Here is a 26,379-nt window from a genome sequence, read left to right on the forward strand (position 1 = left end):
CGTGGCTCAGTGGTTAACGAATCTGACTAGGAACCATGAGGTTGTGGGTTCGATCCCTGGCCTCACTCAGTGGGTTAAGGATCCGGAGTTGCCATGAGCTGTGGTGTAGGTTGCAGATGCAGCTCGGACTCTGCATTGCTGTGGCTCTGGCATACACTGGTGGCTATAGCTCTGATTAGACCCCTAGCCTGGCAACCTCCATATGTCATGGGAGTGGCCCTAGAAAAAGACAAAAAGAACAACAAAAAACACTTCTTGCAAACAAAAGCCCAGGACCAAATGGCTTCATAAGCACATTCTACAAAACATACAAGAAAGACTTATACCGCATCCTTTAACATTTTTTCCAAAAGATTGAGGAAGAAGGAACACTCCAAAAGACATTCGATGAAGGCACCATCACTCTAATATGAAAACCAGACAAAGAAAATTATAGATCAATATCTTTGATGAGTATAGATGCAAAAATTCTCAACAAAATTTCAGCCAACTGAATCCAAGTGAGACTCATCTCAATTTCACAAGGACGGTTCAACATATTCAAATCAATCAACACCACATTAAGAAAAGAAAAGTTAAAAACCACATGATTATCTCCATATGTGTGTTAAAGCATTTGACAAAATCCAACATCCATTCATGATCAAAACTCCTACCAAAGTGGGTATAGAGAGAACATATCTTAACATAATAAAAGCCATTCATGGCAAACCCACAGCCAATATAATACTCAACAGAAAAAAGCTGAAAGCCTTCTCTGAAATAAGGAACAAGATAAAGATGCCCACTCTCATCACTTTTATTCAGCATACTATTAGAAGTCCTAGCCACAGCAATAAGACAAACAAAAGAAATAAAAGGTATCCAAATTGAAAGCAAAAAAGTAAAATTATCACTCTATGCAGATGACATGCATTTCTGTATACTAACAATGAAACAGTAGAAAAGGAGTATAAAAAATAACTTTTTAAAATTCTACCCCACAATTAAATACCCAGGAATACACCTGACCAAGGAGGTGAAAGACTCATATGCTGAGAACTATAAAACATTAATCAAGGAAATTGAAGAGGATTCAAAGAAATTGAAAGATATATCATGCGCCTGGATTGGGAGAATTAATATTGTTAAAATGGCCATACTACCCAAGCAATCTACAGATTTAATGTGATAACTATCAAATTACCCATGACATTTTTCACAGAACTAGAACAATCTAAAATCTATGGAACTATAAAAGACCCAGGATTGCCAAAGCAGCCCTGAGGAACAAGTACTAAGCAAGAGGCATAACTCTCCCAGACTTCAGACAATATTGTAATGCTACAGTAATCAAGACAGTGTGATATTGGTATGAAAACATATATACAGACCAATGGAGCAGAAGAGAGGACCCAGAAATAACCCTGGACACCTGTGGTCAACTAATCTTCAACAAAGGAGGCAAGAATATAAAATTGGAAAAAGACAGTCTCTTTAGCAAGTGGTGCTGGGAAAACTGGATAGAGGCATATAAATCAAAGACACTAGAACACTCTGTCATGCTATGCATAAAAATAAACTAAAAATGGCTTTAAAGCTTTAAATGTAAGACAAGACACCATAAAACTCTTAGAAGAGAACACAGGCAAAATATTCTCTGACTTCAACCATACAAATGTTTTCTTAGGTCAGTCTCCCAAGGCAATAGAAATAAAAACAAAAATAAACCAATAGGACTTAATCAAACTTACAGTCTTTTGCACAGCAAAGGAAACCATAAAAAACAAAAACAAAAAGACAACCTACGGAATGGGAGAAATTAGTTGCAAATGATGCAGCTGACAAGAGTTTAATCTCCAATATATAAAAACAGCTCATACAATTCTAGTGCAAAAAAAAAAAAAAAAAAAAAAAAAACCATTGAAAAGTGGGAAAAAAGACCTCAATAGACATTTCCCCAAAGATGACATAGGGATATCCAATAGGCACATGAAAAAATGCTCAACATCACTCACTATTAGAGAAATTCAAATCAAAACTACCATGAGAAACCTCCTCACACTGGTCAGAATGCCAATCATTAATATGTTTACAAACAACAAATGCTGGAGAGGGTGTAGGAGAAAGGGAACCCTCCTACACTGCTGGTGGGAATGTAAATTTGTACAACCACTTTGGAAAACAGTATGAGGGTACTTCAGAAAACTAAATATAGAACTGCCATATGATTCAGTAATTCCACTCATGGGCATATAATCAGACAAAATTTTTATGCAAAAAATGCACCCTATGTTCACTGCACCACTATTCACGATAACCAAGACATGGAAAGGACCTAAATATCCATCAGCAGATGAATGGATTAAGAAGATGTGGTTCATATACACAATGGAATACTATGCAGGCATAAATAAACAAAATAATTGCATTTGCAGCAACATGGATGGAACTAGAGATTCTCATACTTAGTGAAATAAGTCAGAAAGAGAAAGACAAATACCACATGATATCACTTATATGTGAAATCTAAAATATGGCATCGTTGAACCTATCTACAGAACAGAAACAAACTCATGGACATACAAAACAGGCTTGTTGTTGCCAAGGGGTAGGGGGAGGGAGTGGGAGGAACTGAGAGTTTGGGATTAGTATATGCAAAATATTACATTTAGAATGGGTGAACAATGAGGTCCTGCTCTATAGCACAGGGAACTATATCCAGTCACTAGTGACAGGGCATGGTGGAGGATAATATGAGGAAAAGAATGTTGGGGTTTCCATTGTGGCTTAGAGGTACGAACCTGACTAGTATCCATGAGGACGTGGGTTAGATCACTGGCCCTGCTCAGTGGGTTAAGTATGTGGCTTTGCTGTGAGCTGTGGTGTAGGTAGCAGACAGAGCTCAGATCGCATGTTGCGGTGGCTGTGGTGTAGGCTGGCAGCTGCTGCTGCAATTCAACCCCTAGCCTAGGAACTTCCATATGCAGCACTTGCAGCTCTAAAAAGAAAAAAATATATATAAAAATGAAAAATTGAGGCAGTAGAAAAGTGGGAATTTTGTTATCACAAATATTGTATTTATTCTTTCTGTTTTGTAAGCTTCATAGGGAATTAATACACTTTTATTTTTTCTTGGGAGAAGTAGTCTTGGAACTATGCCTTTTCCATTTAACCCAGAGAATAAGGACTAAAAAAAATAATATATCCTCTACTTCATGAATATTTAAGTCCAAAATTTCTCCATCACTCTTGCCTAAATTTTATAAAGATAGTTTTATCACAGAATGTCTAATCAATTCATAGTGAATAAATAATTATATTAATTTTTTTCTTATAATTTTTTCTCATAAGATTCTCTTATTTTCTCTTATAAGATTTTTTTCTCATTATAAAAATTAATATAAATAATTATATTAATTATTTAATTAATTATATTAATTAAAATAAATAATTATATTAATTTTTTCTTATACTTTTTTCTCATAAGATTCTCTTATTTTCTCTTATAAGATTTTTTCTCTTATTATAAAAATTAATATAAATAATTATATTAATTTTTTTCTCTTATATTAATTTTTTTCTCTTATAAGATTGTTATGTGTCCTGGAATACCTCTCTTAATTATTAGTATGTAATTGTGCTTGTATTTTAAATATTCATTCAAGTTCCATGGTTCAATGGGAATGAACCCAACTAGTATCCATGAGGATATGGGTTTGATTCCTGGCCCTGCTCAGTGGGTTAAGGATCTGGCAGTAAAATTGAGGCAGTAGAAAAGATCTGTGGTGTACGTTGCAGATGTGCCTCAGATCCCACGATGCTGTGGCTGCGGCATAGACTGGCAGCTGCTGCTCTGATTCCACCCCTAGCCTGGGAACTTCCATATACCTAAAAAAAAATTCATTTATTAAATGGGCAGAAGCATAAATGTGAGTCTATTAAATTTCTTTTCATAGAATTGTCCATTTTAAATTAAGTTTAAATTAGTTGACAAGAACATTATCTTTTAATTCAATTACATAATTTATTGAGTTCAATTCACCACACTGTGTATTCTCTATGCATCATGACAAGCACTGTGCAAGAATTGGAGGTTTTTTTTTTTTTTGTTTGTTTGTTTGTTTGTTTTTGTCTTTTTAGGGCTGCATCCATGACATATGGAGGTTCCCAGCTATGGGCTGAATCAGAGATACAGCCATTGGCCTATACCACAGCCACAACAATGCCAGAACCGAGCTGTGTCTGCAACCTACACCACAGTTCACAGCAACGCTGGATCCTTAACTCGCTGAGCAAGGCTAGGGATCGAATCTGCATCCTCACGGATGCCAGTCGGATTCATTTCCACTGAGCCATGATGGGAACTCCAAGAATTGGAGTTTAAAGATAAATGAAGCATATTTCCTATTTTCATGGAACTTATGGTCTACATTGGAAGACAGACAAGTAAAGGGATAATTTAAATATATTTGGAGAACTTCCATTTATGATCAGGAAGCAGCATAGCACAAACAATTAGAACTGGAGAAAATCTATAAAAATCTATTTTTAGATATTGAGGACAAGAGATTAAGACTATGATCCATAATAGAAAGAAATCACTTGAAGTGAGCCCTTTGATTACCCTAGCTTTTTACCTGGGTACGTGTGTGTATGTATGTATTATATATATATATATATTTTACAGGACTAGAAGGGGGAACTTAAGCAAAGCAAAGTGGTCTAATTGAGTTGAAGATACAAAAATTGGAGTTCAGGGAGGCTGAGTTAGCTGAAATTTTCAGGACAATGTACTTGAGGAAAGAACACACAAAAACCTTCAGAAATCTGCATAGATGGTGGTTTGAGTCCTTAGCTGTATAATACTCTGTGAATACCTAAGGGAAAAATCCACTAGGCTGAGTAAAGAAAAACTGCTAAGGAATCATAAGGTCAACAATACTAAGAACGCACACTGGCCTGGAAGATATTAATGTTCCATCTTGTCAGAATAGAAAGATCTCATTAAACAGAAGAGTCCTCGCTTAATAGTAGGATTCAAATTAGCCTTAGACTTAAGGCTATTCTGCACTCTTTTAAAAAAATCTTAAAAGCAAGGTTTGAACCTCATTATGTTACCTAATGTCTGCTGAATAACAAGCATCAACATGCTTTAGGAGAAGATAGCAAAATTCAAATATTCCACAAAATAGTGAATACAACGTCAAGTATCCAATAAAAAACCACTATATGTATGAAAAGGCAAGTTGTAACTCAGAGCAAAGAGGAAATTAGGTCAATAGAAACATCTCCAGGAATTCCCATTGTGCCTCATTGGGTTAAGAATCTGACGTATTGTTGGTGAGGATGCGGGTTCAATCCCTGGCCCTGCTCAATGGGTTAAGGATCCAGTGTTTCCACAAGCTGCAACGTAGGTTGCAGATGCAGCTTGGATCTGACATTGCTGTGGCTGTGGTGTAGGCTGGCAGCTGCAGCTCAGATTAGACTCCTAGCCCAGGAACTTCCATATGCCACAGGTGCAACTGTTAAAAGAAAAAAAAAAAAATCCAGAAATCACAGAGATAATGCAATTGGCAGAGAAACATTTTAAAAATTGATGTTGTAAATATACTCAAGATCATGAATGTAATAAAGTGATAAATAAAAGATAAAAATAATCAAAGATTCAGAAAAAGCATTTGACAAAATCCAACACCCTTTCATGATTAAAAAAAAAAAAAATTCAGGAGTTCCCGTCGTGGCGCAGTGGTTAATGAATCCGACTAGGAACCATGAGGTTGCAGGTTCGGTCCCTGCCCTTGCTCAGTGGGTTAACGATCCGGCGTTGCCGTGAGCTGTGGTGTAGGTTGCAGACGCGGCTCGGATCCCGCGTGGCTGTGGCTCTGGCGTAGGCCGGTGGCTACAGCTCCGATTCAACCCCTAGCCTGGGAACCTCCATATGCCGCGGGAGCGGCCCAAGAAATAGCAACAACAACAACAACAACAACAACAACAACAACAACAACAAAAAGACAAAAAAGACAAAAAAAAAAAAATTCAGTAAACTACACGTAAGAGGAACCATTCTCAACCTGATAAAGAAATCTATGAAAAATCTAAAGTGAATGCTGTTAGAAATGAAAAAGTGAAAATGTCTCACCTATAATTAGGAAAAGACAAAGACATCCATTCCTTCTACTTTTATATGTTTTACTAGAGATTGTAGCCTGGGAAAGCAGGAAAGAATAAGAAATAAAAAACATCTGTATTGGAAAGGAAGAAGTAAAACTATCTCTATTTAAAGTTAAAATGGTCTTGTGTATAGAAATCTTAGGGATTTGGCAGGAAAAAATTTTGAACTAGTAAGTTCAGCAAGATTGCAGGTTATTACATCAGTATACACAAATCAATTATATTTTAATATACTAAAAATGAACAATTTATAAATTAAATCTAAAACATTCAATTTACAATTAAAAATGGTAAAATACTTAGGAATACATTTAACAAAAGTATAAGACTTGTACACTAAAACTACAAAAAACATTGTTGAATGGAATTTAAAAAGATCTAAGTAAATGGAAAGTCATCATGAGTTGATGGATTGGAAGATCTAATTGTTAAGATGGCAGTACTCCCCAAACTGATCTGCAGATTCAGTACAATCCCTATCAAACATTCTAACTGGCTTTTCACAGTGAGTCTAAAATTCATGGAAATGTAGAGGACCAGTAACAGCCAAAACAAACCTGAAAAATTAGTTGAAAGACTCATACTTTCTGATTTCAAACTTACTACAGAACTGCAGTAATCAAGGCAGTGTGGTACTGTTATGAGTATGGGCATATAGATTAAGAAAATATAATTGAGAATCTGGAAATAAATTCATACATGTATGGTCAGTTGATTTTTACAAGGATGCCAAGACAATTCAATTAGAAAAGAATAGTCTTTTAAAGTAGCAGTGCTAGTGTAACTGGATATCCCCATGCAAAAGAACGAATGTGGACATCTACCTCACACTGTACATAAAAACTAAATCGAAATGGATCAAACATTAAATATAAGAGCTAAAATATAATACTCTTAGAATCAAACACAGTTGTAAATCTCAAAAATCTAGGATAAGGAAATGTTTTTCTGGGATTCACTGGTGATGAAGAATAAAGAATACATAGGACTTCATCAAAATTCAAACTCTTGTGTTTCAAAAAATATGATCAAAAAAGTGAAGAGACAACCACCCACAGAATTGTAGAAAATATTTGCAAATCATATGTCTGATAAGGGACTAGCATCCAGAATATATAAAGAACACTTACAACTCATTCAATAAAAAGAAAAATAACTCATTTTCAATGGATGAAGAATTTAAATAACATTTATTTAAAAAAAGTATACAGATGGCCACATGAAACATGCTCAAAGTAATTAGAAAAGTGCAAATCAAAACCACAATGAGATGTCATTTATGTGGCTGTAGAGAAATTGGAAACCTCATACATTGCTGGTAGGAATGTAAAATTATACAACTACTTTGGAAAACAATTTGACAGATTCTCAAAGTATTAAGCCTAGGGTTACCCTATGACCCACAATTCCATCCCTAGGTATTTCAAGATAATTGAAAACACACGTCTACATAAGAACTTGTACATGAACATTCATAGCAGCATTGTTCATGGTAACCAAAAAGTGAAAACACGTAAATGTCTGTCAACTGAAGAATGTAAAAGCAAAATATGGCGTGCTTATACAATAGAGTTTTATTCAGGCATAAATATGAATGAAGTACTGATACATGCCTCACCTCTAAATACTATCACATCAGGGATTAAGCTTCTACATATGAATTGGCGGTGTGGATGGGGGTCAGAAGCATTCAGTCCATAGAAATGGGTAATTGAAGACCCAGAGTGTATGCTGGAACAGAAAAAAATATTTGAAAGATTATGAGATGAATCTTAAAGGGTGAATTGGAGTTCGTTTTGGGAATAAGCAGGGGAAAGGCATTTAGGTAGGAGAAAAAACATTAGCAATAATGTGGAATCTTTTAGCCTTGTAGTGAGTACTATGCAATGCCGCTTTAAATATGCTTCAGTTATAAAGCATAGAGTTTTCTTATTTCATTGGGAATTTGCTTTACTTAGTGATATTATGCTGTTTGCTTTTTATTTTTGCCTTTCTAGGGTTACCTTCACGGCACATGGAGGTTCCCAGGCTAAGGTTAAATTGGAGCTGTAGCCACTGTCCTACACCACAGCCATGGCAACGCCAGATCCGAGCTTCGTCTGTGATCTACACCACAGCTTACGGCAACGCCGGATCCTTAACCCGTTGGTGAGGCCGGGGATCGAACCTGCGTCCTCACGGATGCTAGTCAGATTTGTTTCCCCTGAGCCACAACGGGAACTCCACATTACACTGTTTTGAATTCTCTTTGGTAGTCTAACCATCGGCTAACTTACTCTTTTGTATCCAGTTTTTACTTAACTAATCCTGGTCAGTTTATTAAGAAACAGTTCTTATGTGACCAAGGGAAGCCTGTTGGGGCTTAAAATCGACCATATACTGCTTAAATTTTTACTAAACAAGAAAAAGTTAATCATTACTGAGATATATAAGGCAGAGCCTAAATAGTCAAAATGTTTTTTGTCTATTCATTTCTAGAAATGAAATCAGTGGAACATGATAGTGACCAATTAAATGAACTTCAAAAACAAAAGAGTGAATTAATACAAGAATTATTTACTTTGCAGAGAAAGCTCGAAGGTATTACCTTTATGATTTAGTTTATTTTTCTGATAAATATAAATATGTACCGATTACAGGTTGTATTATTGTTTTAAAATGTATTAACCTATTGGAATATAGTACTGTTATTGATGTAAAAAAGGAATAGGTGAAACACTGAATTGATCAGAGTTAGGTCTGGTATTTTTTTTGTATTTGTTTTTTTTAATTTTTTTTTTTATTTTTTTGTCTTTTTGTTGTTGTTGCTATTTCTTGGGCCGCTCCCGCGGCATATGGAGGTTCCCAGGCTAGGGGTTGAATCGGAGCTGTAGCCACCGGCCTACGCCAGAGCCACAGCAACGCGGGATCCGAGCCGCGTCTGCAACCTACACCACAGCTCACGGCAACGCCGGATCGTTAACCCACTGAGCAAGGGCAGGGACCGAACCTGCAACCTCATGGTTCCTAGTCGGATTCGTTAACCACTGCGCCACGACGGGAACTCCCTGGTATTTTTAATGTCACAGATTTTGTTAAGATCTTTTTTGTGCCTTTAATTGCTGTATTAAAGTAGAAAAATAGAAATCATTGTTACACTTATTTTACATGAAGCACCACAAATCAGAGTATTATTCTTATTATTGAATAAAGATAACCTTATGTTTAATTTTTCAAAGATTGTAGTAATTTTCTTAATTGTTTAGATTTTGAAGATAAAAAAAATGAAGCTGTTCGTACTACCAAAAATTTAGAAGCAGAAAAAATAAAAATCACTGAAAAACCTCAGAATGATGCTGAATGCTTAAGGTAAGAATGCTTAGCATCTTTTGGTTAAAAAAAATTCATAAATTTTCAAGTTGTCAAGTAGATTTCAGCATAAAGTTAAATCCAGAGTTTTTATTTAAGTTCCAGGTGAAGACATTAATTTCCTTCTATGTGTATTCTGAAACATGGTAATATACAAACACTTCACAGACTAGAAAGTGCTACACATAAATGCATCAGGTTGATAACACTGAAATCAATTTTATCTTTTCATATATCTCATGGACTCTTGAATTTTCTCACATCCTAAAAGATTAAGACAAAGCTTTGTTTCCAAAAGTCTCTTTCTGTTATTCCTAACTTTTGGGGTGGAATGATTGAAATTATTTTTTATCCTTTTAAATTTCAGGGGCAAAATCACAGTCTACTACTTTATTTGAAATCTGTCACTCTGGTTTTGTGCCTAAAGAATGAAAATGAATTTTCTGTATGAAATATTTAGATGCTTTTTTGTATTTGATAATGAATGAATGGCCAAGGTGTCAAATGATAGTCATATACAGAAGGAGAACCCCCTGTTTTTTGATTTCACAGTTATTTATCAATAATTCAGTGTTATATTTGCTAGCTTAATTTTAAAGAACTTTCTATAATTTCTAGGCTTAATGTAAGAAACAGAAACCTCATTACCAAATCCATGAAGAGGCAAATGAAGCTTCCTTTCAATAAATCATATAGGAAATATGTCCACTAGAGCTGAACAAATGCTTCATATTAGCAGTGTATTGCCTTAGGCCATAAATTTGTAGATTGTGAGAAAATATTTGCAATTTAATTTTATGTTAAGTTTTATAAGCATGAAATATCAATCTCTTGGGTGATAGGTTTGATGCAGAATGAGTTTCTATAATGACAATCTGCTCGTTGATTTTTTTAGACTTTTAGAAATGGTAATGCCCACTGGTATCATTTTAGTTAGTAGTGTAAGGGCTGCCAATATGAACTCCAGTTTTGTGGGCTTATCACTGAGGCATAAAAATTTGCCCTGGGTTAAAATTAAATACACAAAGTCTGTTAGAGAGAGCTTTTCCTTCACAGATGGTGACAGAGGAAATTTGTACAGGAAGAAACATCAATCTATACACCTAGTCCATTCTTTGCATTTAGCAGTTATTAAAGAAAATGCCAACATTTATCAATTCCCATTTTCAGTTCTTTAATATGTGTAGCTTAGTTTCCTTTCTGGTATGTTCATAAAAGTTATTTCACATGTGAAGAGCAGAGTCAAAGCACTAAGTGTAAAGACTTTAGAGAAGCGCGCCATTAGTCATATAATTAGTGCAATGACAAGGAGCTAATGATAGTGAGAAATGATACGACATTATTCAGCAGCATTAAAACCAAAACTTATCCCTAAACTCTGGAATAGAATAATCTTTTTCATCTGTGTGTTCAAATGTATACCTAATTCTAAATAATTGCCTTTTACTTAAATTTTCATAGTTAACTACTGTTGGTATAGATGCTACTTCTATAGCAGGGTTTCTTAAACTTGGCACTGTTGGGATTTTGGCCAGTTTATTCTTTATTGTGGGAGGGTTGTCCTAGGAGTGTAAGATGTGCATTCCTGGCCTCTACCCGCTAGATGCCAGTAGCATCACCCACGCCCAGCTGTGACAACCAAAAATGTCTCCAGACATTGCTGAATGTCCCCTGAGCAGATGTGGGTGCGCAAAATTGTCCCTAGTTCAGAACCAGTTTTATTTTATGGTTATTATAATTATACTTCTACTTTTATTAAACTTTAACCACTAAGAAAGCAATTATAAAAAGTTAATATTACTTCATCTCTGTGTGGTTCTTCCTGTGTCCTTGACTTTTTGCCATTTCTTGGGCCGCTTCCGCAGCATATGGAGGTTCCCAGGCTAGGGATCGAATCCGAGCTATAGCCACCGGCCTATGCCAGAGCCACAGCAATGCGGGATCTGAGCCGCGTCTGCGACCTACACCACAGCTCACAGCAAGGCCAGATCCTTAACCCATTGAGCAAGACCAGGGATCGAACCCACAACCTCGTGGTTCTTAGTCGGATTCGTTAACCACTGAGCCACAATGGGAATTCTGTGAAATTCTTTTATAATGATTATATTTTTTAAAGTTAATCTTCCATGTATAGGTTTTTTGTTGGACTCTATTTCGATGCCATCCATTAATGCCAAGAACCAGTTCTTTATGCTCACAGTGATTTAATGGTCTCTGCTTTAGGGAATCTTTCCCTGTTTATAAATTACAAGATGTTTGTTCATTTAAAAGATTCTATTGTGAAAATTGTGGGATCATTAATTAATGCATGTTAAAAGACCTAACTTATAAAATATTGCTATGATTAACACCTACGCCAGAGGTTGGGTTAATATCAAAGAAGGCTTTCTGAGGGTTGTAAAACTGACTGAGCTAGTTTTTTCACATATTCCAGGGAGGAAAGTAACAATAAACCTCAGGGTATCAAGAAGGGGTAAGCATAGAGGTTTAAGATTACAAACCCCTTTAAATCTCAGTCTGCTATTTACTGGTTAGGGACCTTGTCTATGCCTCATTCTCTACATCTATAAAATGAGGTTAATGATGGCACCTACCTCACAAGATTATAGTAAAAATTAAATGACTTAATATATATATATATAAAGCCCTTTTAATAGTCCTTGGTACACAGTAAAATCTTTATAATTGTTAGACATAATTTAATTGTGTAATTACTTATGATTTCATTTTTATTTCATATTACTTGTGTGAATTTCATGCCTCTCAAGCTTCTTTCTTATTTTCTCTCTGCCCATCCTTTAAAGGCAGAGGCTCCCTAAAGGTCAGTCATTGATTGTACTCTTACTTTGTACGCTCCATGGTTTCTCAGATCTGGTCCAAAGTTTTCATTATTGTCTGTAGATAATTTCCAAATCTTTATCTGTAATCCCTCCTTCCTACACTCCAGTCCTGAATTCCCAACAATTTAATATAAACATAGAAATAGACCTTAAGTGATGCTGCTCCTGTTAAACAAAAACAAAAACACATTCTGTGCATTTCTGTCACATACCCTACACTACTAGTGTATCAGAACACTATTTGTGGAATTCCAAATATATCACAGGACTCCACACTTCTCTGTCTTTCTCTTTCATCAACATTAGCTAAAATCCAACTCAGTCCTCAAGGCCTAGCTCACATATCATTTTTTTCTGGGTATTGCTCAAATCCAAAATGTAGCAGCCATGTTTGTTGTGTTCACAAATATCATTCTCACCTTACCCCATTCATAACCAAGTTTTGTTGCTTTTACTTCCAAAATATTTCTTGAATCCTCCTACTTTCATTGCTGACGTCCTAGTTCTAGCGACCACTTTCTCACCTAGGTCACAGTAATAATCTCTCTTCTGCTCTCCCCTCAACCACTCATGCAGCCTTCATTGCACTGTAAATTGAATCGTGTCATTTCCCTTTTTAAAGTCATTGGATAGCTTCATAATGAGCATAATAAAATCTAGAGCCCATGACTTGTCACAGTGTGGTGTATGACCACCTCCCTGGTATTATTTTCAACAGCAGTCCTCTTCTCATTCTGCTTGCACTACTCCAAGCTTTGTTCCACCTTAGCCATTATTTATGACTTTCCTTCTCCTCAAGTTATTTGTTTGACCCTTGCCTGCTTGTCTCCTACCTAGTGGGACATACCCTATCCTTTAGATCTCAGTTGAAATGTTTTCTCAGAGAAGGATCTCTGTGATCTAAATTTTGTAACCTGTTATTTTTCCTAATAACACACTATGTTTTTTCTTTATAGCACAGATTCCATTTGGTAATTACATATTCATGTGGTTTATTTTATTAATGTCTGTCTCTGCCACTTGCTCAATAAGGGGAAGGATCTTATCTGCTTTGTTTATCATTGTATACTCATGGTCTGATGCTTTGGTACACAGCTTGGCATATAGTAGGTGTTGAATAAATAAATGAAGGAATAAGTGAACTAATAAATTATGAAAGCTATCCTCTAATGTTCCTTTCTCTGTATTCATAGAGAATATTTTTAATTCTGTCATATCATTGATCATATTTTATGATAGTTATGTGTATCAGTCTATCCCACTGAACTGGAAACTCCCTTTACTTCTTGTTCATTTTTCCTTTTTAGATTTTATTTTTATTTTTATTTTCCTTTTCAGGGCTGCACCTGTGGCATATGGAGGTTCCGAGGCTAGGGGTCAAATTGGAGCTGCAGCTGCCAGCTTATACCACAGCCACAGCAATGCAGGATCTGAGCTTCATCTATGACCTATACCACAGCTCATAGCCAACACTGGATACTTAACCCAGTGATCAAGGTCAGGGATGAAACCTGCATCCTTATGGATACTAGTCAGGTTCGTTACTGCTGAGCCACAATGGGAACTCCTCTTGTTCATTTTTTTCTATCAGTGTTTGCATATAACGTAGTCAAGAGTGCATAATGTTTGAAAAATATTTGTTCTAGTGATTGAGTCTATAATTTTATTTTTGCTACAAAGAAGATAGAAGTTCTTTGTATATTTTCAGTTATTTGCAAAGGCATAGTGTATATTAACCACTGGGATAGCCCCATGGAATTCTTTCCACTTCTGATTTTTTCTTCTATGTGGACAAAGCTTTACTGATTTAATCCTCCTAGCCATGCCTCCTCCTCCAAGTCTTTCTGTCTTATTCTAAGGTGGAGAGGAATGATTCAGACTGATTGGTGAGTTTGGAAGGATGAACTGGAACCCAGTCCCTTCCTTTGCCCTGTCTCTTTGGAGTCTGGCCTGCCTCAGAGAATGTATGTTCCACTCTGCTCCTCTGTCCTTTAAGTTTTACAGTGCTAAGACTCCATGAGGGAAAACTTTTTGCATCCAATTCTGCCTTCAACGATGTGAATTGGATTAGTTTGATTCTGGGATTCAGTGTCACTAAGTCCTTTGCCTGCATATACAAGCCACATCCTCCAGGGTCTGCTGTATTAGCAGTCAGTTTAACATCTTGGCCTCCCTTCTGCCTTCCTCATTTCTTAGTTGGGCACAATTCATGCAGGGAAGAATTCAAGGCAAAATTCAGGCATTATATACCGGACCCCTTCAAACTCCCAACACCTATTATTTCTTATTATTACTCAATCTCAGGGTCACCAAACTACAGTTCTTTTTTTTTTTAATTGAAGTATAGTTGATTTACAAGGTTGTGCCAAAATGCAGTTCTTTATCATGATTTTTTAATTTACTCCAAATAGTAGCATACCGGACAACTTCAAACATTGCAGGCATTTTCCTTAACCCACAATACTTTTTAGAATGGGTTTACATTTCTTATAACCAGTGTTTGTGCGTGTTTAATACAACAGGAAGTTTCTTTCAGAAATGAAGCTGCAAAGTCAACACCATGTGATTTTCCTTCTGAACATTTGAAGATAGTGTGGTTTTGTGAAGAGTATATTTGCAGTGGAAACTGCACAAAAGTTAATATACACCTGCTACTGTGAGGCATTAAATGCACATATATGAGGTAGTAAATCTGTGCTCTTGCCTCTTAAGTGGAAAAGTCATCCACTTAAGTCGGTCACAGAGGTCACACTGATGGTCCTTAGCTATATAAGAAGGCATAAACATATGATGGTATTAAAATACTTCCAACCTGTCTAAAAGATACCCAGATAAATATGTATATTTACACATACATATATATTTATTTTTATTAAAGTATAGTTGATTTACAGTGTTGTGCCAATTTCTCCTGTATAGCAAATTGACTCAGTCATACAAATATACATTCTTTTTCTCATTTTATCTTCCATCATGTACTATCCCAAGAGATAGGACATAGTATTTCACCAAATACATATAGATATTTTTAAATTATGAGAGTAGGTTATGTTGAGTGAAGAAAAAATTCAAACACTACAAAAATGTAAATCATAGGTCTCCTCTCTATGCACGTGTGTGTGTGTGTTCATGTGTGTATGTGTGTGTGTGGTGTGTTTAGCAAAAAAAAAAAATAGGATCACACTTACTGGTTGGTAGTTTGCTTTATTACTTACAAAATATTAGAGACATTTCTCATATTAGTTTATACTGACAAACTTCATTCTTTTAATGCCAAAGTACAGAGATATCATATTTTGGAAACTTTCTCACACTGATGGATGTATAAGAGTTCCTAAATATTCATAGTTAGAAACATTTTTATAAGTGGGTCCTTGCTTATGGGAGTTTTTCTGTAACATTGTTTAGGATAATCATTACTTAATGGAGTAATAGGAATTGTTATCCAGTCTATTTTTAGAAAACAGTGTACATTTACTTTGCAAAACTCTGTGTTATCAACAAGAATGAGTTCAAAGTGGACAGGTATAACAAGGTCTCAGTTCTAAACTTTCTTGAAAATACTAGTCAAAAAATTATGTATTTTTAGCTAACCCATATCATTTCTCTTTTTAAACATTTATAAAATCTGAAAATCCTCATTTAATTCCAGGATCATTCTTAGCTATGAATTTTGTTGGATATTTCTGTTGACTCTGCATCTTTTCTGGTAAAACTTCATCATTTATTCACTAACAGAAGTGCCTCTACAGCATTGATTATGTAGCCTTCAAGCTAATAGAGATCCCCTGTTTTGTGACTTCTTGGCACACACTGTAGTTATTAAAGCTTCTATGTAAATACGAAGGAAATTTTTATGGTTGAAATTAGTTGATTATTTTACATGTTACATACATTCTGATGTAAATGTGCCTATTTGTAAATGTCCCAAATTTTGCAGTAATTTTGCTTATTATATAAATCATATATAATATTAATCATTTTCAAAATTCATTTTTATCTTTGATATAATACATATTTTAAAAAAATTTTTCATATGTTTACCTTTATAAGCGTCCCCTTTTGAATGTGTGGGGGATGGGGAGATGATAGGAAATATGTAGAAAAAGAGATGCCTAGTCCAAACAACCCAGGATTTGAAGTAATGGAGATGCTGGCAGGACCTTACCTTCTTCTCAGCAGATCTCTCTGATTCAGCCTTACACACCTTTCTGAAGGTTCCTATCTGTCTTCTGGTGGCCTGGACTGAGGAAAGGCATAATTAGAAGATTGGAATTCTGCTTTCACACTTCAACTTTCAAACCTACTTTCATAAATAAATTGTATATTGAATTATATATGAAAGAGAATGACACATATATCTTTAAAATAGTGTTTTTGTGTTTAAATGATACTAAAATGATATTCATATGAATTACTAAAAATAATATTTAGAAAGTGAGGCCATGAAAAAACTAGAGAAAAGTAGGAAGGACTACTTATTAAACTTTTGGTGTGATTAAGGAAATCAAAAAGAGTAAGATCACCAGACTTAACACATAAGATTTAAAATTCCGTGTGTCATAAATGTCATCAACAAGGAATGATAATCTGGGAAGAATCTTTAGTACTTATAATGGACAAAGGATTACAATTTATCAAATAACCAATAAAAAAATCACTAAGAAAACACTAAAAATCAATAGTTTTTCATTCATGTATTCATCCAGCAAACATGTACTAAACACCTGCTTTGTTCTAGACACTGTGCAACTTACTAGGGATACCAAGATGAATAAGACAAAGTAATTCAATTATACTACTCATCAATTAAATACAAATTAAACCTACTCTCAAATTTCTATCAGATTTTGAAAGGTATTCTTTCTTGAATGACCATAAAATTGGCAAGTATGTGATACAGAGATAATTCATACATTGCTATGACAGTATACATTGCATTTGCAATGCAATTCAATGTGTCTAAGTTATTATAAGCATCTTTGTTATTTCTTTCTTCTTTTTTTAGGGTCTCACCCATGGCATATGGAGGTTCCCAGGCTAGAAGTCCAATCGGAGCTGTAGCCACCTGCCTACGCCAGAGCCACAGCAACACAGGATCCGAGCCGCATCTGCAACCTGTGCCACAGCTCATGGCAATGCTGGATCCACTGAGCGAGACCAGGGATTAAACCCATGTCCTTATGGATGCTAGTAGGGTTCGTTAACGGCTAAGCCACAATGGGAATTCCCACAAGCATCTTTAAAATGTTTATGCTGTTTAACATAATCATTCCACTTATGAGCTCTATCCCAAGGGAAATAATTATAAGTAGAGAAGAAGCTTTATGCACAAAGATGTTCATAGAAATATTATTTATGGTAGAAAAAATAGGAACAACTTAAATTCTTTCCCATAAATGAATGATCAAGTTAACTGTGGTGTATCCACTTAGACTACTATATTCAATGGTTTAATTGACATGTGTAATTAATTGGGGGGAATGTATCTTACAGCATTAAGCAAAAGAAAAAACTAGGAGGCAGGATTACCTAATCATTATTATATGGAAGCGAAAGACCTAGATGAAGTATACCTAAGTTTAAATAGCATTGAGTTGGTATACTAGGACTTTGGGTGAAAATTGTACTTCTTTCTAATTAAATAGTATTTGTTTGCAGTTCTGTCGCCGAAAAGAGTGTTCTTTCAGTGAAGGCTTTTCTGTTGCACTTAGAGATAACTGGAAAAAAATGGAATGGGGCAGGAAATCATAAAAATACATGGAATATAAGTTTTCCTAAACTAACTAGCAATGTTCACCCATTCTCATCAATATCTGATGATTCAGAAAAAGGTGACAATAACCAGTGCAAACTGCTGTTAGTTATTGTGCAGTAGGTGAAGGAAGTTCTTCTTGACTCTTGTAGGCAATCAGTCTTTGCACTGAAGCATGAGATCTGCTTACCATTATATAGCTTTGGCCTAGCTGCAAGTACATTAATATTCACACCATTAGCACCTAGCCTCTTTTAAAGCTAGCAACAGTAATCTTTTCTTTAAGTGCAGATCTAAATTATACAGCTTGATTATATGCTGAATAGTGAAATACTTCCTATAATTCATTTTAAATGCCATCCTTAATTTCAGTAGTCTCTTATTCTTTTCATTAGCTAACTAAAAGGGGAAGTGGTCACAGCCCAGTTCTAATGGGCATGAAAGCTCTTATAGAACCTGTAGTCCATTTGAAATGAAAAAGGGGAAGGGCAAATATCGAAGGCATGATGGGAAGAAAGAGCCCTACATTGTATTTGAAAAGATGAACGTATTAAAATGAAGCCTTAAGTATATTGTATAGGAGCACCCTCCGTATATTGTAACTCTCCATTTAAAAATATTTATTGCAATGGGTTTTATGCTCGTGTAAACACCTAATGCTTCAAATTAAGAACTTGTTCTATCTTTCCAACTTGTGCATTCCTTCAGAATTTTTATTCAGTATTAAATGCCTAAAAGTTCAGAACACAATGAACTTCACGTATATAAGGTACTGTTTTCCCATCCCTCCTTATAACTTTATATTTTTCTTCCCTAGCTATATGTAAGTCCTATGAACTAAACTGAAACATTACCAGTAACTTGCATTGGGTATGGGGTCCTCCTTTAACTCATGTTCTCTTCTGTACCTCAGATGGGTTTTTTTTTTTAATGATTTTTATTTTTTCCTTATTTTTTCCATCATAGTTGGTATACTTCAGATGTAATTGCTGACCTACATTGTGTTTCATTTGTGTGTGTGTGTGTGTATACATGTGATAGGACTTACTTGGTTTATTTCTTGCTTACGTATAATTTTCTTTGTTACATAATGATTTATTAAAATGTATGTAATATATTTACATATGTGATCTACCTGTCATATATATGCATGCCAAAACAATATATTTGTTATTTTTGCTTGTTTCTGAGTTTTGTAAAAGTGGTATCATACTGTCTGGGATTTACTTTTTACACAACATTGTTTCTAAAATTCGTTCATGCCGTTGAGTGTAGATATGTGCATCTGCCACATTTTTTCCCTCTTTTTAATCCACATTTGGGTTGATTTCCGGTTTTGTTGTCACGAACATCCCTGGTATGACCATTCTGGTGCACGTATAAGAATTTCTCTAGGATGTATTCCTGGTGGAATTGCTGAGTGTAAGCCATATAAATGTTGAACTTCATAAGATAGCAACAAACTATCTTCCAAAGCAATTAAACCAGTTTATGCGTCCATTGGCACATTATAAAATTTCCCATTGATCTCCATCCTCGCCAATGCTTTATTTTCAGACTTATTAATCATTGCCAGTCTCATGGACATAAAATGGTACTTTGTGGTCTTAGTTATCTGCATTTCCATAACTACCTATTTAATTGGGCATCTTTTCATCTGTTTTGGGGTCATGTGTTTCCTTTTTTGTAAAATGCCTCAATTATTTTGCCACTGGATTGTTTGGGTATTTTTCTTTTTCTTATTGATTTCTAGAAGTTTTTTATTTATAGCGTCTTAACAATTCTGGATTTGGTCTGTTATACATTGAAAATATTTTCTCCCAGCTTATGAAGTTTGTTTGTTGGTGTTCTTTACGCTGTTGTGCTTGAATAGAGTTCCTACTTTTACTGTAGTTGAAATTTATGAGTCATTTCTTCTTATGGTTATCATTTTTGTATCCTGTTTTAAGAACTTTTTTGCTACCCAAGATCGTAAGGTTATTCTGTATTTTCTCTAATAATTTTTAAATTTGCATTTTCGTGTTTAGGTCTTTAGTTTATTTGAAATTGATTTTTGTTCATATGCATAGTAAAATCTATCTTTATTTTCTTCCACATGATAACCATTTGTCCCAGCAGCCTTTATTGAATGGTTTCTCCCTCCTCTAGTGGTAATCATATATTTATGGATTTATTTCAAGATTCTATTTTCTATTCTGTTTCATTGGTCTGTTCATTCATTTTTTTCAAAATTGTCTTAATTGTTGGAGTTCTCTTGTAGCTCAGTGGGTTAAGGATCTGGCATTGTCACTGCAGTGATTCAGGTTGCTGCTGTAGCATGGGTTTGATATTTGGCCCCGGAACTTCTGCATGCCATAGGTATGGCCAAAAAAAGAAAAAAAATAAAGCCTGTCTTGATTACTACTGAATGCACACTATTCAGTTTTAACTATTTAATTAATCTTTATAATGAATCTTGATATAAGGCATGATATCCTTTTTTATCTTTATCCTTGTCTTCCTCAAGAGTATCTTGTCTCTACTTGTCCCTTTGCTATATATGTACATTTCTGAATCAACTTATCATATCTGTGAAAATCTCTTGTGATTCCACACATTATATAATCACTTTTGAGAGATTTTACATCTTTATTAAACTGAGACTTCCTGCCTTAAAAACTTAAAATGTATGAATTTATTTGCCTTATTTAATATATTTTAACAAAACCTTATAATTTTCTGTTTATCAATCTTACACATATTTTATGAGTTTTATTTTTATGTGCCTTATAGTTTTAGATGTTGTTGTAAATGGTATTTTTTAAAATGACATCCATGCTCCATTTATTGCTGATGCATGGAAATATAATAGATTTTTGTATGTTGACTTTTTGGCCACTATCTTTGTTAAATTTTCTTAAAAAAATTATTAGAGGAGATTTAAAGCACATACAAATGTAAAAAAGAAAAATATAATGAATCCTATGTACTTATTACTCAACTTTAACAGTTATCAATTTATGGCCAGTCTTGTTTCATTTACATGTCTACTTGTTTTTCTCCTGTATTATTTAAAACAAATCATACATATCATATTACTTTCTAATTATTTCTCTCTAAAAAATAAGAAATTAAAAAAATATAGCTATAATCCATTATTACACATAAAATAATTAATAGCAATTGATGTCATCAGATATCCGGTGTTCAAATTTCTAATTATTTATAAATGTAATTTTTTTGGTTTGTGTGAATTAAGTTACAGATAAAGTCCAAACATGACAATCAGCTGATATATTTTTTAATTCAATTTTTATGTTTTTCTATTGTTATTTCCCCAATACAATTTTTTTTTCTACTGTACAGCATGGTGACCCAGTTACACATACATGTATACATTCTTTTTTCTCCCATTTTCATGCTCCATCATAAATGACTAGACATAATTCTCAGTGCTACACAGCAGGATCTCATTGCTAATCCATTCCAAAAGCCATAGTTTGCATCTATTAACCCTGAGCTCCCAATATATCCCACTCCCTCCTCCTCTCCCTTGGCAACCACAAGTCTATTCTGCAAGTCCATGATTTTCTTTTCTGTGGAAAGGTTCATTTGTGCTGTATAAGCTGATATTTTAAAATCTTAATCTATAAGCTTGCTTCTCCTTTTTTTTAACTTGTTATTTATTTGTTAAAGAAATTCAATTTTTTATCCTGTATAGTTTCCTACAGTTTGGATGTGGTTGATTATATTGCCACTGTGTGATTAAACATGTTTGTTTGACTTATATTTTCTGTACACTGATAATTGATTCCAGAGGCTTGATAAAATTTAGGTTGAGATTTTTTGACAAAACCGTATCAAAGGTTGTAGAGGGATTATATTGCCTAGTCCCTCTCTCTTTTTTCTTTCTTTCTTTCTTTTTTTTTTTTTTTAGATGTTAGTGGCCATAGCTGCTTAATTCCTAGTGACTTTCTAATTAATTTTAATATTTTTTTCCTGCAGCTTGGACTAAATTATGCTTCAGAAGCTAACAGCCCAAAAATATCAGTGATTTACAACAAATTTATTTCTTCCTTACACTACATATTCTTTGAGAGTTAGCCACATTTTTCCTTCTCACTTTAATTCTGTGACCAAGTGTGAAGGAGCAGCCCCTATTTAGGATATAGGCAATTTCACAGCATAAATAAAAGAGATCATGTAGATGCATACATCTGCTCTTTAAGCTTCTGCTCAGAAGAGATAAAAGTTATATGTGCCCATATTTTATTGGTGAAAACAAGTCACGTGGCCAAGCTCTCCATCAGTAGGGCAGAAACGTAACATCCTATAGGGAGGAACACTGAATATAGCTGTCTCTATAGCAAACCATCTACTATAATGACATCTGTAAATAACAGTTTTGTTCTTTATAGTCACTGTAACTTTAATTCTTTGGTAAAGTTTGTCTTCTTGTAGACTGGAACACCAATACAGTGTTGAATAAAAGCAGTGATAGGGAAAATCCTTACTTTGTAACTGATTTTAAGAGGAAAACTTTTTTTTCCCCTATTATAAATGTTTTGTTGAGATTTTCATATGCATATACCTCATGTAATTAAAAAGATTATCTTGTTTCCTTAGTTTGCTAGGAGACTTTTTTTTTTAAGTCACGAATTGGTGTTAAATTTTATCAAAAATTGTATTCTGCATATATTGCACATCCTAGCCAACACTTGTTATTTGTTGTCTTTTTGATAATAATCGTTCTGACAGGTATGAGGTGATATCTCATTGTGGTTTTGATTTGCATTTCCTTGATGATTACTGATGTTGAGCATCTTCTCATGTGCCTGTTGGCCATCTGTATGTCTTGTTTGGAAAAAAATGCCTATTCAAATTCTCGGCCCATTTTTTAATTGAGCTGTTTGGGTTTTTTGATATTGAGTTGTATGATTTCCTTGTATATTCCTTATGCTACTTTTTAAAAGAGTCTAGGTCAGTTATTTTGTAGAATGTTCTTCAATTTAGATTTTTCTCCTTTGAGATTAGACTCAAGTAAAATATTTTGGGGCAAGAATAATATATAAGTGATATTGTATCTTCAGAGCATTGCACCAGAAGGGGTATCATGTCTCTTTCATTTTCATTTATGTTAGTTTTGATCCCTTAGATAAGAGTGTATCTGGCAGATTTCTTCAGTGAGAAAATATTCTTTTCCATCAGTGTTTACTAATTGATATAGGTAATGACTCTGAGACCTTGGGCATAGCCTTTTTACATGATAGCTTTCATGCAGTCATTTTAGTATCCACTAATGATTCTTCCTTGAATAAATTATTATACTGATGGAGGGAGACAAGATGGCAGAGTAAAAGGATCTTGAGCTAACTTACTCACCAAAATCACACCTAACTTCTGAACAACCATCAATTAAAAAAAAAGACTGGAACCTGCCAAAAAATACATATATTCTACATCCAAAGACAGAAAGAAGAAACCATAATGAGACAGTAGGAGGGGCACTCTCACAGTATAATCAAATTTCCTACCACCCAGATGAGCAACCCACAAACTGGAGTATAATTCTATCACAGAAGCTCTCCCACAGGAGTGAGAGCTCTGAACCCTGCGTCAGTCTTCCTAGCCCAGGGGGGTGGCATTGAGAGGAGCCTCCAAAGAATTTGGCTTTGAAAGTCAGTGGGGCTTAATTACAGTAGCTCCACAGGACTGGGAAACAGAAACCAGTATTGGAGGGCTCACACAAGGTCTCACTCATAGTGGGACTCAGGGCAAAAGAAGTGACTTCACAATAGTCTGGACCATACCTACCTACTGGTCTTAGAGGGTCTCTTGGGGAGGCAGGGAACAGTGGTGGCTCACCCTGGGGATGTGGATGCTGGTGGCAGAGATATTGGGGAGGGTTCATCTATATGAACTCTGTTGAAGAAGGATATAATGTTTGGATCATTACCATCAAGATGTATCCCCACCTGACAGCCTGTAGGCTCCAGGGCTGGCATGCCTTAGGCCAAAACACCAACAGAGTGAGAATGTAGTCCCACCCATTAGCAGACAGGCTGCCTAAAGACTTCTTGAATCCACAGCCATCTCTGGACGTGCCTCTTCTTGACACAGCCTTGCCTACCAGAGGGTCAAGACCCAACTCCATCCACCAGTGGGCAGGTTTATGTCCTCCCACTGGGAAGCCTCCATAAGATTCTAGACCAGCCTCACCCACCAAGCTGTAGACACCAGCAGCGAGAAAACTACAATAGCACAACTTGAGGAACTGGGTCTGCAAACATAAGTCAGAACCTACCTTGGGATCAGCTGGTCCCTAGCCCATGGGCAATAAGAAGGGAGTGCACTGCTGGGACACACTGAATCCCCTACACAGGGCCACTTCTCCAAGGTAAAGAAATGTAACTAACCTACCACTTACATAAAAATACAAATAGAAATTTAAACAGAAAGAGATGAATATATTCCAGACAAAGGAACAAGATAAAACCACAGAACAACTAAGTGAAATGGAGATGGGCAATCTACCCAAGAAAGAATTCAGAGTAATGATCATAAAGATGATCCAAGAACTTGGGAAAAGAATGGATGCACAGAGTAAGAAGTTACAAGAAGTTTTTTAACAAAGAGTTAGAAAATATAAAGAACAACCAGACAGAGTTGAAGAATGCAATAAGTGAAATGAAAAATACACTAGAAGGAATCATTAGCAGAATAAATGAAGCAGAAGAATTGATCAGTGAGCTTGAAGACAGAGTGGCACAAATCACTGCCATGGAACAACAACAAAAAAATGAAATTAGGTCAGTTTAAGGGACCTCTGGGGCAACATCAAATGCACCAACATTTGCATTATAAGGGTTCCAGAAAGAGGAGAGAGAGAGAAAGGGCCTGAGGAAAATATTTGAGGAGATAATAGCTGAAATTGTTCCTAACATGGGAAAGGAAACAGTCACCCAAGTCCAGGAAGCAAAGAGAGTCCCATACAGGATTAATGCAAGGAGGAACACACTGAGATACATAGTAATCAAATTGACAAAAATTAAAGATAAAGAGAAAATATTAAAAACAACAAATGAAAAGCAACAAATGACATACAAGGGAATCTCCCTAAGACTATTAGCTGATTTTTCAGCAAAAACTCTGCAGGCCTGAAGGTACTGGTATGATAAATTGAAGGCGATGAAAGGGAAAACCATACAACAAAGGATACTGTATTCAGTCGGGTTCTTATTCAGATTTGATGGAGAAATCAAAAGCTTTACAGACAACCAAAAGCTAAAAGAATTCAGCACCACCAAACCAGCTTTACAGCAAATGCTAAAGGAACTTCTCTAGGTGGAAATGAAAAGGCCACAACTAGAAACAAGAAAATTGTGAAATGGTAAAGGAAAACATACAATAAAGTTAGGAAACCATCCAGACACAATATAATATCAAAACCAGTAATCAGAGGTCCTTTTGTGGCTCACTGGAAACGAATCTGACTAGTATCCATGATGCAGGTTCAATTCCCAGCCTCACTCCTTGGGTTAAGGATCCGGCATTGCCGTGACCTGTGATTCAGGTCACAGATGTGGCTTGGATATGGAGTTGCTGTGGCTGTGACTGTGGCTAGCAGCTACAGCTCCTATTTGACCCCTAGGCTGGGAACCTCCATATGCTGCAGGTGTGGCCCTAAAAAGCAAAAAAAAAAAAAAAAAGAGCCAGTAATCATCATCAGAGGAGAGTATAAATGCAGGATATTATAAATGTGTTGTAAATTAAGAGATCAACAACTTTAAACAATCATGTATATTTAGACTTCTATACCAAAACCTTATGGTAACTGCAAACCAAAAATCTGTAATAGATATACACATGAAAAAGAAAAAGGAATCTGAATACAAGACTAAAAATAGCCATCACATCCCAAGACAAGAGAACAAAAGAGGAAAGGGAAAAAAAACCTACAAAAACAAATCTATAGCAATTAATAAAATGGAAATTAAAACATATATATATTGATAATTACCTTAAGTGTAAATGGATTTAACGCACCAACCAGAAGACATAGACTGACTGAATGGATACAAAGATAAGACTTGTATATATGGTGCCTACAAGAGACCCACTTCAGACCTTGAAACACATACATACTGAAAGTGAGGGGATGGAAGAAGGTATCCCATGCAAATGGAAATCAAAAGAAAGCTGGAGTAGCAATACTCATATCAGACAGACTTTAAAATAAAGACCATTATAAGAGACAAAGAAGGACACTACATAATGATCAAGGGATCAATCCAAGAAGAAGAT

At 35.2% G+C, this 26,379-nt stretch overlaps 1 protein-coding gene across 3 annotated transcripts in view; it reads left to right on the top strand.

Moving 5' to 3' along the window:
* CCDC172 (coiled-coil domain containing 172) overlaps positions 1-26,379 on the top strand; it is an 89,187-nt gene that overhangs the window by 40,109 nt on the left and 22,699 nt on the right. For all 3 annotated transcript variants that reach the window (XM_021073407.2, XM_084995667.1, XM_084995668.1), the window contains exons 6-7: positions 8,632-8,733; positions 9,399-9,501. In XM_021073407.2, coding sequence (XP_020929066.1) covers positions 8,632-8,733; positions 9,399-9,501 — 205 coding nt within the window. The remainder of the gene's footprint in view (positions 1-8,631; positions 8,734-9,398; positions 9,502-26,379) is intronic.

This window comes from Sus scrofa, chromosome 14 (assembly GCF_054392235.1).
Source record: "Sus scrofa isolate SSC_HxYL_T2T_F1_AM1 chromosome 14, Sscrofa_HxYL_maternal_Yorkshire_Landrace_v2.0, whole genome shotgun sequence".
NCBI lineage: Eukaryota > Metazoa > Chordata > Mammalia > Artiodactyla > Suidae > Sus > Sus scrofa.